The sequence below is a fragment of the Sminthopsis crassicaudata genome, chromosome 5, assembly GCF_048593235.1.
Source record: "Sminthopsis crassicaudata isolate SCR6 chromosome 5, ASM4859323v1, whole genome shotgun sequence".
NCBI classification, from domain to species: Eukaryota; Metazoa; Chordata; class Mammalia; order Dasyuromorphia; family Dasyuridae; genus Sminthopsis; species Sminthopsis crassicaudata.
In genome coordinates, this window is record NC_133621.1 from 92,571,847 (window position 1) to 92,588,201 (window position 16,355).

Consider the following 16,355-nt stretch of genomic DNA (forward strand, 5'->3'; position numbering starts at 1 on the left):
ACCTGGTAAACCCAAGTAAAATACCAGCATTACTATCAGAAACAAATGCCTGGAGAAGTTGATAAAAACAAAAACCCCCCAAAAAATCAACAGACCTCTTTCTTGAAAATATATCAATTATTTGAGCATCAACATCGTATGATTAATGAAATCTACATAGAGATAATTCTGAAACAATTTTAACAGAAAGAAAAATTAACTGAAGAGATTTCTAATGAACCTGTCTTACTTGAAACAATAGTCAAAATTATAATAATACTACCCGATTAATATAAGTAATGCATTACTAAAGAAAGTGCAAATAGATACTTTACTGAATTAAATAAAGGGATTACATTTATATGGAAGAACAGACAAAATATCAAGGAGTATTATGAAAATAATAAAGTGAGAAAAGAAACTGTAGATTTAAAATTCTACAAAGTGATAATTATCAAACCTATCATACTAGATAAAAGAAAAAGCAGATTAATGGAACAGCAATAGGAGTCCAGAATTAAAATAAAAAACCCACATTAGATGAGTGTTTAATAGATCCAAAGCTTTAAAATATTGGAAACAAGGACATTATTCAATAAATATTGTTGGAAAAATTGGATAGCATTATGGAAGCATATTAAAAACCTCCCTTTAGTTTCTTTAGAATCATTAAGGAATACAATTTTTCCATTAAACCTTTTCCAGACTTCTGAGAAAAACCCATCAGTAACCTCATGCTTTTGCCCCTTTGATTGTTTTTGTTCAGTACTTTTAGCTGTGACTCTTCATGACCCCATTTGGGTTTTCTTGGCAAAGATCCTGGAATGGTTTACCATTTCTTTCTCCACTCATTTGTAAACTTGAGGGCAAACAGGGTTAAGGGACTTGACCAAGGTCATACAGCTAGTGTCTAAGGCCACATTTGAACTCAGGAAAATTAGTCTTCATGACTCCAGATCTAGCACTCTTATGTACTGTGCTACCCCTCTGCCTTTTGTTTCCCTCACATAACTTTCCTTCATAAAGGGCTAAAAGTCTTAGCCCTTTCTTCATTTGCCATCAGGTATACTAGTTGGTTTGATTCTAAGATCATGATAATGCCCTTTCCTTCTCCTTCTGACCTCTTCTCCCCCACTTTCCTTATGACTTCCCTCATTAGGTTGACTGCCTTTTTGTCCCCACCTCTTCACTCTCCTTTATTTCTCCAGCTCTAACTTAATACCTGGCAAGTATCAAGATGTAGGGGAATAGTCTTTTCTTTGAGTGTGATAATGTAAATTAATTCTTATGCAGTAGTAACCATACTTCTGGGAGAAGGGGTTAAAATGTTAGTAGAGAGGAGAAGCCAGTCTTTTGAATAAGCATTTGTCTATTAAGCTGAAACGTTCTGTTGTCTGCAGAAACTGCTGATCGCTCTCTGGTCTAGAGGAGAGACTTCTTCCTCCAGAAAGCCACCTCAAGTCTGGCCTAGAGCAGACACTCTTCTTTCCTCCAGAGAGCCTCCTCAAGTCTGGCCTAGAGCAGACACTCTTCTTTCCTCCAGAGAGCCACCTCAAGTCTGGCCTAGAGCAGACACTCTTCTTTCCTCCAGAGAGCCTCCTCAAGTCTGGTCCAAACAAGACTCTCTATCTTTCAAGTGCCGCCCTCTTTTATCCTCCCAGAGAATGAAACGTGGGATAACGCTAGGCCTTCTGGGAAAAGTTGAAAAGCAATGAACTTGCTCCTCCTAAGCATGCAAGCTCCTCCCCAGAAGTAAAACTCCCAGTAAAGGCCAGAACTAGAGAATTGTTAACTACCGACTTAGCACTTAGTAAGAACCTAATATCTCATTATCTCATTAGCACTTAGTAAGAAACTAACATTAAGCAATAATGGATATTTAAAAAGTTCAATGAAGAAACACAGATTTAAGGTTAGGTAAGGTTAGGGTTAGTGAGTATCTTAACATTTTCACATTCTTTAGCAATCAGAGCAATTTGATTTGAAATAACTGAATTTGTACTTATTAATTTGTCAAATGTAGTAAAGACAATATTTAATGTTGGTAAAGCTATGGGAAAATTGGCAAACTGTTATGGGGCTTTGAATCAGTTCAAACTTTTTTAAAATAGTAGAGTGATATGTAGTAAAATTTAACCTGATCATGTGCTTTATATTCCCACTATTTTATCTTAGTTATTATTAAAAGAAAAAAAAAAACCTATTTACTGAAGCATTATAAATAGCCTGATTAAAGTGGAAACAGAACAATAACCTATATGTGAAAATTGCCAAATAAATTGTTTTACATTAATGTAATATGTACATGACAAATAAATGTGGATAGAATGGACACAAAACAAAATTGTATTATTATGAAAGAACAATATAGTGAAATCTGACACAAGAGACATAAAATAGGGATATGTAGGCCAATAGGGACAGTTTTCAATTGTTTGTTTTAATTTAATATGTACTTTTAAAACATTTTAAATAATTTGGTGTTTATTATTTATGCAAATTTTTATATATTTGAAATTTTTGGTTGGTGATGTTCATATTCAGAATAAAAAATGATCTTCTAAAGGGGATGTAAAAAATTTGTTAGTAAACTTACAGCTTTTAGTGGATTCTAAATTAATAGCTTAATTGTTTTTAAATCTAGGATAGTAATAGTGGTGCCTTTGTTGAGTTGATCAAGTGTACCAAGTTAAGACTACAAGGTATGCATTATCTTTTCTTAATTAGAATTTTTTTAATGGTCCGTAAATTAATGTTTTTGAAAGGGAAAATTAGTGATGAAATAAAATTTCTGAGGTGAGGATGAAACTAACTAATCTGTCTGAAGCTAACTAGTAAGAACACTTTTCTAAAGCTATGCTATTGTTTATTTGTCTTCTCCTGCTCTTTGTGATTCCATTTGGGGTTTTCTTGCCAAAGATACTAGAATGGTTTGTCATTTCCTTCTCCATAACATTTTATAGATGAGAAAACTGAGGCAAAATGGAGTTAAGTGATTTGCCCAGTTCCCACTCAGCTAGTTAAGTGTCTGAAGTCACATTTGAACTCTGATCTTCCTGATTCCAGATTGGGCACTCTATCCACAATTCCACCTACTTGCCCCAATTCATAAAACTATACAGATATTTCTTTTCCAGCTACTCTTTTGAATCACTGAAACTTTAAAGAATTATGGCAATTATTTTGTGAATCATAAATTATAATTTTCCAGGTTGGACAGATGTTTTTCTTTATCAGCTGGGAAATTCAAATATTTCTCTTATAAAAACCTGAGATCTACTTTTCCCCTTCCATGTGATATCATTTTCCATTGTTCCCTCAACCTAATTAGTCAGATGGTTAAGGGAGAAAATGCAGTATAACATGTATTTATGGAAATTATATGTATGCATTCTTGTTGATCTGTCAAATTGAATTTAATATAGTGATTAAATTTTTAGTCATTTCCAGGTTCATTTCCTATATTTCCTCTTCTTTCAGTTCGTTATCATAAGTTAAAGCTCTTTATGATGAAGCAAGATCCTTTTCTCTCTTTCTCCCCAAAGTCCTGCTGCTCACCGTGACACACTGCCTAGCTTTCATTCTTTGCTTTGATTGTCTTCCTTTTGGTTAACATATTTCTCAGAGTCCCCCTGCACCTCTAGTAGCCTTCATCAGATAATCTTGCTTTCAAGATGTTCACTTTATTATGCACTTTCCTTTTGTTTCTTTCTCTATCACTTTTTTTTTTTTTAAATAAATATGGGTCCCTATTGTACTCAGATTTTCTGGTTTCATAATTTCCTTCCCTGTCACTTCTGATAGCATTTTTTTTTTCTTTTAATAGTTTTTATTTACTAGCTATATGTATGGGCAATTTTACAACATTGACAATTGCCAAACCTTTTGTTCTAATTTTTCCCCTCCCCCCAGATGGCAGGTTGACTAATATATGTTAAATATGTTAAAGTATAAATTAAATACAATATATGTGTATGTCCAAACAGTTGTTTTGCTGTACAAAAAGAATCGGACTTTGAAATAATGTACAATTAGCCTGTGAAGAAAATCCAAAATGCAGGTGAACAAAATTAGAGGGATTGGGAATTCTATGTAGTGGTTCTGATAGCATTTTAAAAGCCTTTTTTGACATGACAACCAAACATTTATTATTAAGTACCTCTTACAATCTGTTGTTAGGGATATAAATAACCAAAAGACAGTCCCTGTTCTTAAGGAGCTTACAATCTGATGGAGAAAACATGGAAACAAACAAAGCAAGGTATAAGCAGGATAAAAAGGAAGTAATTACAGAGAGAATATACTAGAATTAAGAAGAATTGGGAAAGGTATGATTTTAGGGTAGGATTTGAAGGCCAGGAAGAGTTAGCAATTGGAGTCAGGAGGGAGAGCATTTCAGGCATAGGGAACAGCCAGAGAAAATTCCTTCAGTCTATAGATGGAATGACTTGTTCATGGAATAGTCAGGCAGTGTCACTGGATTGAAAAGTATATGAAGAGGACTAAGATGTAAGAAGAATGGAAAGATGGGAGAGGGGTAGGTTATGAAGGACTTTGAATACCAAATAAAGCATTTTGTATTTGATTCTGGAAGCCATAGGAAGCCACTTGGAATTTGTTAAAAAAGAGAATTGACACAATTAGACTTACATTTTAGAAAAATCACTTTTAATGGCTTAATAGGCAATGGATTGGATGGAGTGGGGAGAGTTTCGAGGCAGACCAACCCACCAACAGGCTATTGCGGTAATCAAGGGATGAAGTGATGAGAGCCTGTACTAGAGTGGTGGCAGTGTTATGTACAGAAAAAGGGGTTTGGGAAATGTTGCAAAAATGAAATCTATAGATCTTGGTAACAGTTTGGATATAAGTGAGAGGTAGTGAAGAATCCAAGATGATTCTTAAGTTGCAAGCTTCAAGGACTGGGAGAATGGAGGTGTTAACTCTCTACTATAGTAGTAAAGGTAGAAGGAAGAGATTTTCATCTTTTTTTTGGGCCATATTGAGTTTAAGATGTCTACTGGACATGCAGTTCAAGATGCCTAAAAGGCAATTGGAAACGAGAGAGTAGATGTCAGCAGAGACATTGGAGCAAGATGGGCATATTTGAGAATCATTATAGAAATAATTAAATTCATGAGATCTAATGGGATCAAGTAGGAAGGAGAAAAAAGGGCATAAGATAGAATCCTGAGGAACTTGTGTACCTATGGTTAGGGGATGATTCAATGATGGAAAAAGAAGGGGTGGTCAGATAGGAGAAGAACCAGGAGTGATGTCCAGAAAACCTAGAGAGGAGACACAGTGATCAGTAGGGTCAGAGCCTGCAGAGTGACAGGAGAATAATTGCCCCCCCCCCTTTTTTTTTTTTTTTTTTTTTTTAAGTCAAACAATGCATAAATATTTGCACTTAGGAATGACTTTTTTCCCCTGAAAGTTATTGGTAACCCTACTGAACCAAGTTTCCCCTGTCAAGCCAGCCTGACTTTTGGTAGTTTACTTTCTCATGGGAAGAACAGGGTTTTGGGTTTTTGTTTTTTTTTTTTTTGTCATTATTGTTGTTTTTAATTCTGGGAATAGAGTGCTAGAATCAAGTTATAGTTATAGAATCAAGATCTCATACCATTATTATTACTCCCATAGGCACATTGAGGGTTTCAGGGCTTCCCTATTACTTCTAAGAAGGGAAATTTTCTCAGAACACCTTTGATTCCTTGGAAACTTAATGTGTTTGTTACCTCGAAGGCTGGAATACCTTTTAGTGTCCTTAAGTCCAAGGTTTGAGAGGTAATTTGCTGTCTTGCTTTATTTGATCTCTTTCCACTTTACTAGCTTCAGCTTTCCATCCTTCCATTACCCTGTTTGTTGTTTTGGTAGAACTCTTTCTTTGTCAGAAAATGCCTGTCTGTCTTAGGGGATTGATTATGGATCTTTAATGAGGCACCCTAGTTACGTGAATCTGAGTTTCCTGTATTGATGCAGATATTGATTAAAAGATCTTGTTCAGCAAATATAATAAAGATGACAATACTACCTAATCTAATCTATTTATTAGTGCTATACCAATCAGACTCCCAAAAAACTATTTTAATGATCTAGAAAAAATAACAACAAAATTCATCTGGAAGAACAAAAGGTCAAGATTTTCAAGGGAACTAATGAAGAAAAAAAATCAAATGAAGGTGGCCTAGTTGTACCAGATCTAAAACTACAATATAAAGCAGTGGTTACCAAAACTATTTGGTAAGAATTGGCTAAGAAATAGACTAGTTGATCAGTGGAAAAGGTTAGGTTCACAGGACAAAATAGTCAATAACTTTAATAATGTAGTGTTTGACAAACACAAAGACCTCAGTTTTTGGGACAGGATTTCACTATTTGACAAAAACTGCTGGGAAATTGGAAATTAGTATGGCAGAAACTAGACATTGACTCACACTTAACATCATACATTAAGGTCAAAATGGGTTCATGATCTAGGCATAAAGAATGAGATTATAAATAAATGAGAAGAATAAAGGATAGTTTACCTCTCAGAACTATGGAGGAGGAAGGAATTTGTGACCAAAGAAGAACTGGAGATCATTATTGATCACAAAATAGAAAATTTTGATTATATCAAATTAAAATGCTTTTGTATAAACAAAACAAATGCAGACAAGATTAAAAGGGAAGCAATAAACTGGGAAAACATTTTTACAGTCAAAGGTTCTGATAAGGGCCTCATTTCCAAAATATATAGAGAAGTGACTTTAATTTATAAGAAATCAAGCCATTCTCCAATTGAGAGTCAAAGGATATGAACAATTTTCAGATAAAGAAATTGAAACTATTTCTAGCCATATGAAAAGATGCTCAAGTCATTATTAATCAGAGAAATGCAAATTAAGACAACTCTGAGATACCACTACACACCTCTCAGCTCAGATTGGCTAAGATGACAGGAAAAGATAATGCTGAATGTTGGAGGGGCTGTGGGAAAACTGGGACACTGATACATCGTTGGTGGAATTGTCAATACATCCAGCCATTCTGGAGAACGATTTGAAACTATGCTCAAAAAGTTATCAGACTGTCCATACCCAAAAAGTTATCAGACTGTCCAGCAATGTTATCACTGGGCTTATATCCCAAAGAGATCTTAAAGCAGGGAAAGGAACCTGTATGTGCAAGAATGTTTGTGGCAGCCCTCTTTGTAGTGGCCAGAAACTGGAAACTGAGTGGATGCCCATCAATTGGAGATTGGCTGAATAAATTGTGATATATGAATGTTCTGAAATATTATTGTTCTGTAAGAAATGACCAGCAGGATGATTTCAGAAAGGTCTGGAGAGACTTATATGAACTGATGCTGAGTGAAGTGAGCAGAACCAGGAGATCATTATATTCTTCAACAACAATACTGTATAATGATCAATTCTGATGGACATGGGCATCTTCAACAATGAGGTGAATCAAATCAGTTCCATTTGTTCAAGAATGAAGAGAACCAGAAAAACCCAGCAAAAGAACTCTGGGAAATGAGTGTGAATCACTACATAGCATTTCTAGTCCCTCTGTTTTTGTCCGCTTACATTTTTGATTTCCTTCTCAGGTTAATTTTACCTTATTTCTAAGTCCTATTTTTCTTGTGCAACAAAATAACTATATGGATATGTATACATATATTTTATTTAATATATACTTTAACATATTTAACATGTATTGGTCTACCTGCTATGTAGGGGAGGGAGTAGGGGAAGGAGGGGAAAATTTGGAACAGAAGGTTTTTGCAAGGATCAGTGCTGAAAAATTACCCATGCATATATCTTGTAAATAAAAAGTCTATAATAATAATTTAAAAAAAGATCTTGCTCAGAGGACTATACTATTGGATTCAGTCATTATTTTATTATTGGCCTATTAAAAGTAGTTCAGAATTTTTATTAATGATTTAAAAATATAAGTGAATGAATGTATGAATGAAAAGCAGTAAAGCACCCTCATTCTAGGCACTATACTAATTATTAGGGATAACATTCAAAATTTAAACAGTTGCTATTATAATTTAAGCTTCCTTACATTCTAATAAGAAAGAGACAGGACAGTTAGGGGAAATGATAGCCACAGAAAGGACATGAGAAATCATTGAGAGTTAGTGGAGTTGTCTGGATGGCTTTTTCAGTTGTAAGGCTTTTTCAAGTCAAATGGAATACTGAGTGGAGTAGAATTTCAGTAGCAAAAAGTGAAAAACAATTTGCAGGAACATAGAGCATTCATTCATTTATTTATTTATTTATTGGGGATTTATATATATATATATATTTTTTTAATTTTATAATTATAACTTTTTTTTTTTTTTTTTTTTTTTTTTTTAACAGCAGATATACATGGTAATTTTTTACATTATCCCTTGCACTCACTTCTGTTCAGAATTTTCCCCTATTTCCCTCCACCTCTTCCCCTAGATGGCAGGTAGTCCCATACGTGTTAAATAGAACATAGAGCATTTAAATGGGAACAGGGCATATGTTTAGATGCCTTAGTATACCCTAGTTTCCAGGGTGTTTGTTGCTGGATGGATTTAAAACATTGGCAAAGTGTAGTGGGTTTAATAACTACTTTCATTCACCAGAGTAATTTAGCTCCAGGTTGGAGAGCTCCAAAATCAAATGAGAGATATGAGATTTATCACATTTATAGATAACTGGTTCAGGAAGATTAGCTGTTGTATTAAGATGGTAAAATCAGATTCCAGAAAGCTTTAGTTGGAGTTATGAGTGGAAACAAGATGAAATTAACGGAGATAAATATACAGACTAACCTTCAGGCTAACAAATCAATTGTACAAGAATTTAATTTTAGTTTATTGCATTGGGGCAAGGCAGGGTAGCCGAATATGAATAAAGAGTGTTAAAAGTTTTTTTTTTAATTTTATAATTATAACATTTTGTTTTGACAGTACATATGCATAGGTAATTTTTTTTTTTTTTTTTTTTTTTTTAAACATTATCCCTTGTACTCCCCTCTGTTCTGAATTTTTACCCTCCTTCCTTCCACCCCCTCCACTAGATGGCAGGCATTCCCATACATATTAAATATTTTATAGTATATCCTAGGTACAATATATATGTGCAGAACTGAATTTTGTTGTTGTTGTTGCAAAGGAAGAATTATATTCGGAAGGTAAAAATAATCTGGGAAGAAAAACAAACAAAAAATGCTCACAGTTTACACTCATTTCCCAGTGTTCCTTTTCTGGGTGTAGCTGATTCTGTCCATCATTGATCATTTGGAATTGGATTAGCTGTTCTCTATGTTGAAGATATCCACTTCCATCAGAAAACATCCTCATACAGTATCATTGTTGAACTGTATAATGATCTCTTAGTTCTGCTCGTTTCACTCAGCATCAGTTGATGTAAGTCTCTCCAAGCCTCTCTGTATTCCTCCTGTTAGTCATTTCTTACAGAACAATAATATTCCATAACATTCATATACCATAATTTACCCAACCATTCTCCAGTTGATGGACATCCATTCATTTTCCAATTTCTAGCCACTACAAAAAGGGCTGCCACAAACATTTTGTTACATACGGGTCCCTTTCCCTTCTTTAGTATTTCCTTGGGATATAAGCCCAGTGGTAGCATTGCTGGGTCAAAGGGTATGCACATTTTGATAACTTTTTGGGCATAATTCCAGATTGCTCTCCAGAATGGTTGGATCCTTCCACAACTCCACCAACAATGCATCAGTGTCCCAGTTTTCCCACAGCCCCTCCAACATTCATCATTATTTGTTCCTGTCATCTTAGCCAATCTGACAGGTGTGTAGTGGTATCTCAGAGTTGTCTTGATTTGCATTTCTCTGATCAATAGTGATTTGGAACACTTTCATATGAGTGGAAATAGTTTTAATTTCATCATCTGAAAATTGTCTGTTCATATCCTTTGACCATTTATCAATTGGAGAATGGCTTGATTTCTTATAAATTAAAGTCAATTCTCTGTATATTTTGGAGATGAGGCCTTTATCAGAACCTTTAACTGTAAAAATGTTTTCCCAATTTGTTACTTCCCTTCTAATCTTGTTTGCATTAGTTTTGTTTGTGCAAAAACTTTTTAATTTGATGTAATCAAAATTTTCTATTTTGTGATCTATAATGATCTCTAGTTCTCCTTTGGACACAAATTCCTTCCTCCTCCACAGGTCTGACAGGTAAACCATCCCATGTTCCTCTAATTTATTTATGATCTCATTCTTTATGCCTAAATCTTGGACCCATTTTGATCTAATCTTAGTATGAGGTGTTAAATGTGGGTCCATGCCTAGTTTCTGCCATACTAATTTCCAGTTTTCCCAGCACTTTTTGTCAAATAATGAATTCTTATCCCAAAAGTTGGGATCTTTGGATTTGTCAAACACTAGATTGCTATTTTTATTCACTTATCTTGCCCTGTGAACCTAACCTATTCCACTGATAAGAGTGTTAAAAGTTTGCCCAAAAAATCTGAATCTAATTTTAATTGCTTTTAATAGAAGCGTAGGAGAATGAGGTTGACCTCTATACTGGTCAGACTACAACTGGGGTGTTTACTTATAGGCATCATCTGAAAAGGAGGAGGGCCACAATTGTCAAGGTACTTGAGAAAGATAATTAGCATGGTGAGGGATTGCAAAACTATCATAAAAATAGTTTAAAAACTGAAGATCTTTAACTAGAGAAATGTCTTAGTGAAAACTCAAAAATTGTCACATATTTGAAAGGTGGCTTAGGGGGTAGAACTAAAGACCATGTGAGAAGATATTTGACCCCACATATGGAAAGTCCAATTATTAGGTGTCCAAAAATAGAATGGCTTACTTCATGAAATAATGAGTTCTCTCTCACTGGAAATTAAACAAAAGATTAATATTTAGGGACAGGAAAAGGGTTCATTTATTGGGTGGCAGGATTCTGAATTTTTTTCTGATTCTTTTGTAATCTTAAGGTTTTTAAAAAGTTGATGTCTTGAGAATGGATCAAGGATAGAGATTTTTTTTTAGTCTGCAGCAGTTTCTAAGGCCTTTGAGAAGACTGCTAGGCCGTGTGATAAATGAGGTGACTAGATATTTTCTCTGATCCTCTTGATTTCTCATACTTGTCCAAAACAGAAATTGTGAGCCAGAGATAAAGAAACTTCAGCTGTCTACATAATTTTTGGATATCCAGAATCCAAAAGAAAGTTATAAAACAAAACAAAATCAGAGACATAGAAAATGAGTAATAGAGAGAAAATAAGGAGGAAAGAAAAAAAAAAAAGACTGAACTTACTAAAGATCTCAGGAAGAAGAGAATTCAAAGATCTTAAATATAATAAGCAGATAAATCAATAAAGAATTCATTAATAGCAGAAAGAAATGTAACTTAGATCTAGTAAACAACTTAAGGCATTTATGGATAAATGCTACAAAATAAAGGAAAGTTACTCAGGTAATGTTTTCCTAAGTTCATTAGAGCAGTCTTCAGGCTAAGAAAATAAAAGTATTTTCTCCCCAACCTGAAATTCAGACTTGTTAGTTTTTTAGTCCAGACCTTTAATTTTATAGATCAAGAAATTGAAGGTAAGTGTCTTGGTCATGGTCATGTAGCATCAGGATTCCAACCTCCTTGTTGGTTAGCATCAGCTTTTTGGTTCTGGGCCCTTCCTGGGGTAAGGGCAAGGAGCAGAAGAGGAAGTTTCAGAGTGACATAAGTAAATTTTATCTGTATAAAAATTATAAATAGATTGTCTCAGGAGTTTGGAAAGTATCCCTTCACTAGACATCTTCTAGCAATGACTGGTTAACCGTCTAGCATTTAGCAGCATCTGTTGAGGTTATAGGAGAAAGGATTTGTATTCAGGTATACAGTTTGCCCTAAGTAATCTTTGAGGACCAAAAATGAGATTTGGTGATTTTTTTTCAGTGAACTAACAAATGGCAGACCGTCCTTGAATAAAAGGCTATTGAGAATTAGAGTTAGAAATCACAACACAGTTTGAAAGGAGAAAATGTAATTATCTGTACCTTACACATTATATATATTGTGTGTACATAATTGTCTCCTCCATTAGAATGTAAGTTTCTTGAGGGCAGGGACCAGTTTTTCCCTTTGTATCTTGATTGCTTAGTACAGTGCCTGGCACTTAGTAAATGCTTAATTATATGCTTGATGGTATTGATAATGATATGTTGTCCCTGAACCAAAAGATGCTCTTTTTCAAAGGTAGGTATTGCTTTGTTCTATAACTGAATTTTACACTACCTGTACTTCCTGAGAAAATTATTGGACGACCGACCATTACCTAGTATTTAACTTGGCCCATATCAATTACTCCTGTATGCTTTCCTTAATTTATCTTTTTTATAGATACAAACTGGCAGAACAAAAGAGTAAGAGAGTATAATTTATTCTAACAGTACCTGTGGTTTTTTTTGCCAGCTTTGAGCCTGTGGGTTTTCTTTAGTGTGGGCTAGATTTTCAACTTTTAATTCATGATCAAGAACATACTTTCCTTGAATTCAAAACTTAGAATGCTAGGTTAGTCCATTGGGTATAGTAGTACCTCGTTTCCTTAACTCCCCTTCCAATTTTTTTTTTTTAGGGAAAACTTGAAAACTACAGAGATTACAGCTGTTTTCAATCTGATGAATATATTTTTTAGGTATAACAACGTTTGATTATTTACCATTCCAGGAAAGCTCTCATGTCTCAGTTTCTGATAATTTTTTCCATACACTCCTCTCTTCTCTCCAGTCTATGTACTACTGCTTCCTCAGACAACACTCCTGAAGACCATTCTTTCATTCTTTCTTTCTTTTTTTTTTTTTAAGAAATGAAATTAGATTTGAGTTAATAGAAACTGTGAGAATATGTAATCTAGGTGGTTTAAAGCAGATTCTGCATCATGCATAATGCAGGAAATCACTTCCTGTTTCCTTTTCTTTTGTTTTGGTAGTTCTTTTTGTGTTATAAGGACAGTCCAGCTATGTCTCTCAGGTATATTCCTTTGAGAGCTTTGGGCTGTGTCCTGATCTTCCCTTGAACTGCCACAAAACAATTTTTGCTTAGATTGTACTGCTTAGACTCTTTGCTTTTACAACTCCTATTTTCCCAGTGTTTTAGCCACATAGTTATTTGTTTAATGGGCATGGGATAATTCTCTCTATCTTTGGAGAAATCCTACTTAATTATCAGTAAGCTTTGTTTCTACTTCACTTTTAGTGCCTCTATCTAGCATTACAGATTCCTTCACCACCTTAGGCCTGTATAACTTCCACAGCACAGTTTTCTTCTTCAGAAGGAACCTGGAAGTGGATAATTTCTCCATAATGCTTTCATAGAAATGGTAGGATCTGATTAAGTGATATTTTATGAATGTTTATGGAGTGAAAAATCTTTCTAGGTCTTTCTTTGAGGTTTTTTTTTTTTTTTTTTTTTTAAATAAATCAGGGATGATATATTTTCAGAGGAAAAAAATGTTGCTGGAAAATTTTAAATGTTTCCATATTAAGGGTGCTAGTTAAATTAAAGCAGAATTCTACTTTAGTAAGTTCAGGTCAATTTAATAGACAATTATTAAGAGGCTGCTTATGTAGGAGGCACTGAAGTACAGACTGGAGATAGAAAGATGGAAACAAAGGAGCATATGTTCTGCTGGGGAGAATCAGCATGTATTTAGATTAGTAAATACAAGATATATACAAAATAAATACAAAGTTTCAGGGGGGATACTAAGCAAGGAGAGAAAGACTTCATGTAGGATGAGGTAGGTATTTGAAATTAGTGCTGTCACTTAACCCCAGCCTCAGGAAAACAAACAAACAAAAAAAAGAAATTAGTGTTGCAGGGTGTTGAGCATTCCAAGAGGTATAGAGGGCAGTCTGTGTAAAGACTAGGGTGGGAGATGGGATATTGTGAATAAGGACTTGCTAATAGGTCAGTGTGTTTAGAACACAGAGAATTGTGCCCCTAGCCTGAAGGGTACAGTTGAGAGTAGAAGAGATTTATATGACAATCTGCAGTTTGTAGTTTACCCTAGAGGCAACTGGGAACTACTGGCACATCTTGAGAAGAGGAATGACCTAATCACTCATGTTTTAGGAATGAAATAAAAAGTTCCTGGTATCACTTCATTGTTAACCTTATTCAGGGTCCTAAAGTTACATATTTAAGTAGATTTAAAATTGGGTTGATAATCTAGAATTTTTTTTTTTATCCCATTAAAAAAACTTGACAACAAAAAATGAAACTTACCTACTGTTTAAAAATAGGGAGCATAATATTTTTCATGGCTACAACAGATTTTAAAATTCCATCCCATTCTTCATTATTTCAATAGGTCTGAAATTTCATTGGTATAGGTCACACCCTACCCACTTCCTCTTATCCTGGGTGAATCTTGTCTGTGCTTTTCTAAAAATCTTCTATGGAAGGCATATACTGAAACCTTTATTTTCATTCTTTTAAATATTTTGTGGAATTAGGGAATGGCTTAGGGGTACATGAAGACAGTAGAATATTACTATACTATTAAAAAATCATGTATTTAATGAATATAAATTAAAAAACAGTCTCTATGCACTGATGCTGAGTGAAGTAGAGCCAAGAAAACAATATATCTAATGACTACAACAATGTAAAAAGAAAGACCATACAATAAAAACAAAAGTGAATGTTGCAAAATTATAAAGAACAAACAATACATGAAAACAGAGATGAGAGGATGCCAATCCTTTTGCAGAGATAAAAAAATCTTAAATGTTGTTCCTATTTTTGGACTATTCCAATGTATTGATCAATTATGTTGATGATCCAAAAATATAGCCATGCTATGATCTTTAAGTTTGAGCAAGAGTTGTTAATATAACATGTAAAAAGGCTGTTCTATTGGTAAGTATGGGAAAGATTGGTGAATATTTTGAAAGAAAATAGTTTGTTTTTTTTTTCCTGAGGGCTAAGATTTTCTTCGTTATGTAAACAATTTTTAAAAATCCTTTTTGTTTCAAGAAACTTACCAGTGATGTAAATTTTTTTTCAAAATTATTTAATATAGCAGCATTAAAAAAAAAAAAAAGATAGTTATAATGATGGTTTGCTTTAATTTAGTTCTAAGACATCTTTAAAAGAATAAATTTAATTTTTTTTTTTTTTTTCTCTTTTAGTGTTCTGTGACTAGTGATTTGGATTTTCCAAAACAAGTCATCCCCTTAAAGACTTTGAATGCTGTTGCTTCAGTACCTATAATGTATTCTTGGTCTCCTCTGCAGCAGAATTTTATGGCAAGTAAAATGTTATCTCTCATCTATTTGGAATATAAACTTATAAGAACATAAAGTATAGATAACTTTTCTCTTTATGAAGTGAACTAGGCAAGTAAAGGCCCCCCCCCCCCCAAAGTCATAGTTTTACTGTGCATTGATCAGTATGTTTCATAGAAAAGTCCATCCTTGAATCTCCATTTCCTACTTTTTTCCTTTTGTTGTTACTCCTCTCTAACGTTGTTTCTTTGAGGGCTTTTCTTAACTTGTTGATGTTTATAATTTTCTTAACGAGGACTTGGAAAAATATACCTACCCCCCCAAAAAAAAATTGACCTTAGAAAAAAGATAAAGCTAGTTTATTTAAATCTTTTAAACCTTTAGCACACTATCATTATATTTCACTCTTAACATAAAGTTGGTTTTTATATCTGTTTGTATTAGGAATTTCTAATTTTAGTTAATAAATTAGTTAATATTTAAATAGTATTTGAAGAATAGTGTATAACAGATTTTGGATTTGGAGTGAAGCAGACCTCAGTTCAAATCGTGTATTAGATACTTGCTAGTGTCTGGTCATCTTTATAGTACTTTCTTTTAATTTTGTACATTTTTACTATTTTTTTTTTCCCCCCAAGTTATCCTAAGATTAAAAACTTCGTCTTTTTTTAACCTTTTCTTACTTCCATCAGTATAATATACAGCATTCCCATTAAGGAAGATGAGCCAAACTATTCTACAATTTATTCTAGAGAATTGCAAGGCAGTACTGAGAAATTAAGTGATTAGCTCTGAGTCACTAAGCCTGAATCTGTCACAGAGTACTTGAAACCAAGTTGTTTTGACCCTAAAAGTAGACTTTTGTTCCATAACTATGATGCCTATTATTTACTTTAATATTTCAAATTTAAGACCCACTAACTTCTTTTTAAAGATTAAAGTACAAGTAAATTTGATGCATGGATACTCTTGTTAAATGAAAATAAAGTCAGAAATGAAAAAAATTGAATTGTTTATATATGGATACTTAACGGGAAATTTTTTTTTTTTTTTTTTGCTATACTAGAGCAAGACTGTATAACAAGGCCAACTTTTCCTATTACATGGAGTTG

The 16,355-nt window shown here is 33.7% G+C and overlaps 1 protein-coding gene across 16 annotated transcripts in view; it reads left to right on the forward strand.

Moving 5' to 3' along the window:
- The window catches only part of EZH2 (enhancer of zeste 2 polycomb repressive complex 2 subunit), a 110,745-nt gene that overhangs the window by 69,677 nt on the left and 24,713 nt on the right, over window positions 1–16,355 (forward strand). For all 16 annotated transcript variants that reach the window (XM_074267604.1, XM_074267616.1, XM_074267605.1 and 13 more), the window contains one exon: window positions 15,148–15,264. In XM_074267604.1, the coding sequence (XP_074123705.1) occupies window positions 15,148–15,264 (117 nt within the window). The remainder of the gene's footprint in view (window positions 1–15,147; window positions 15,265–16,355) is intronic.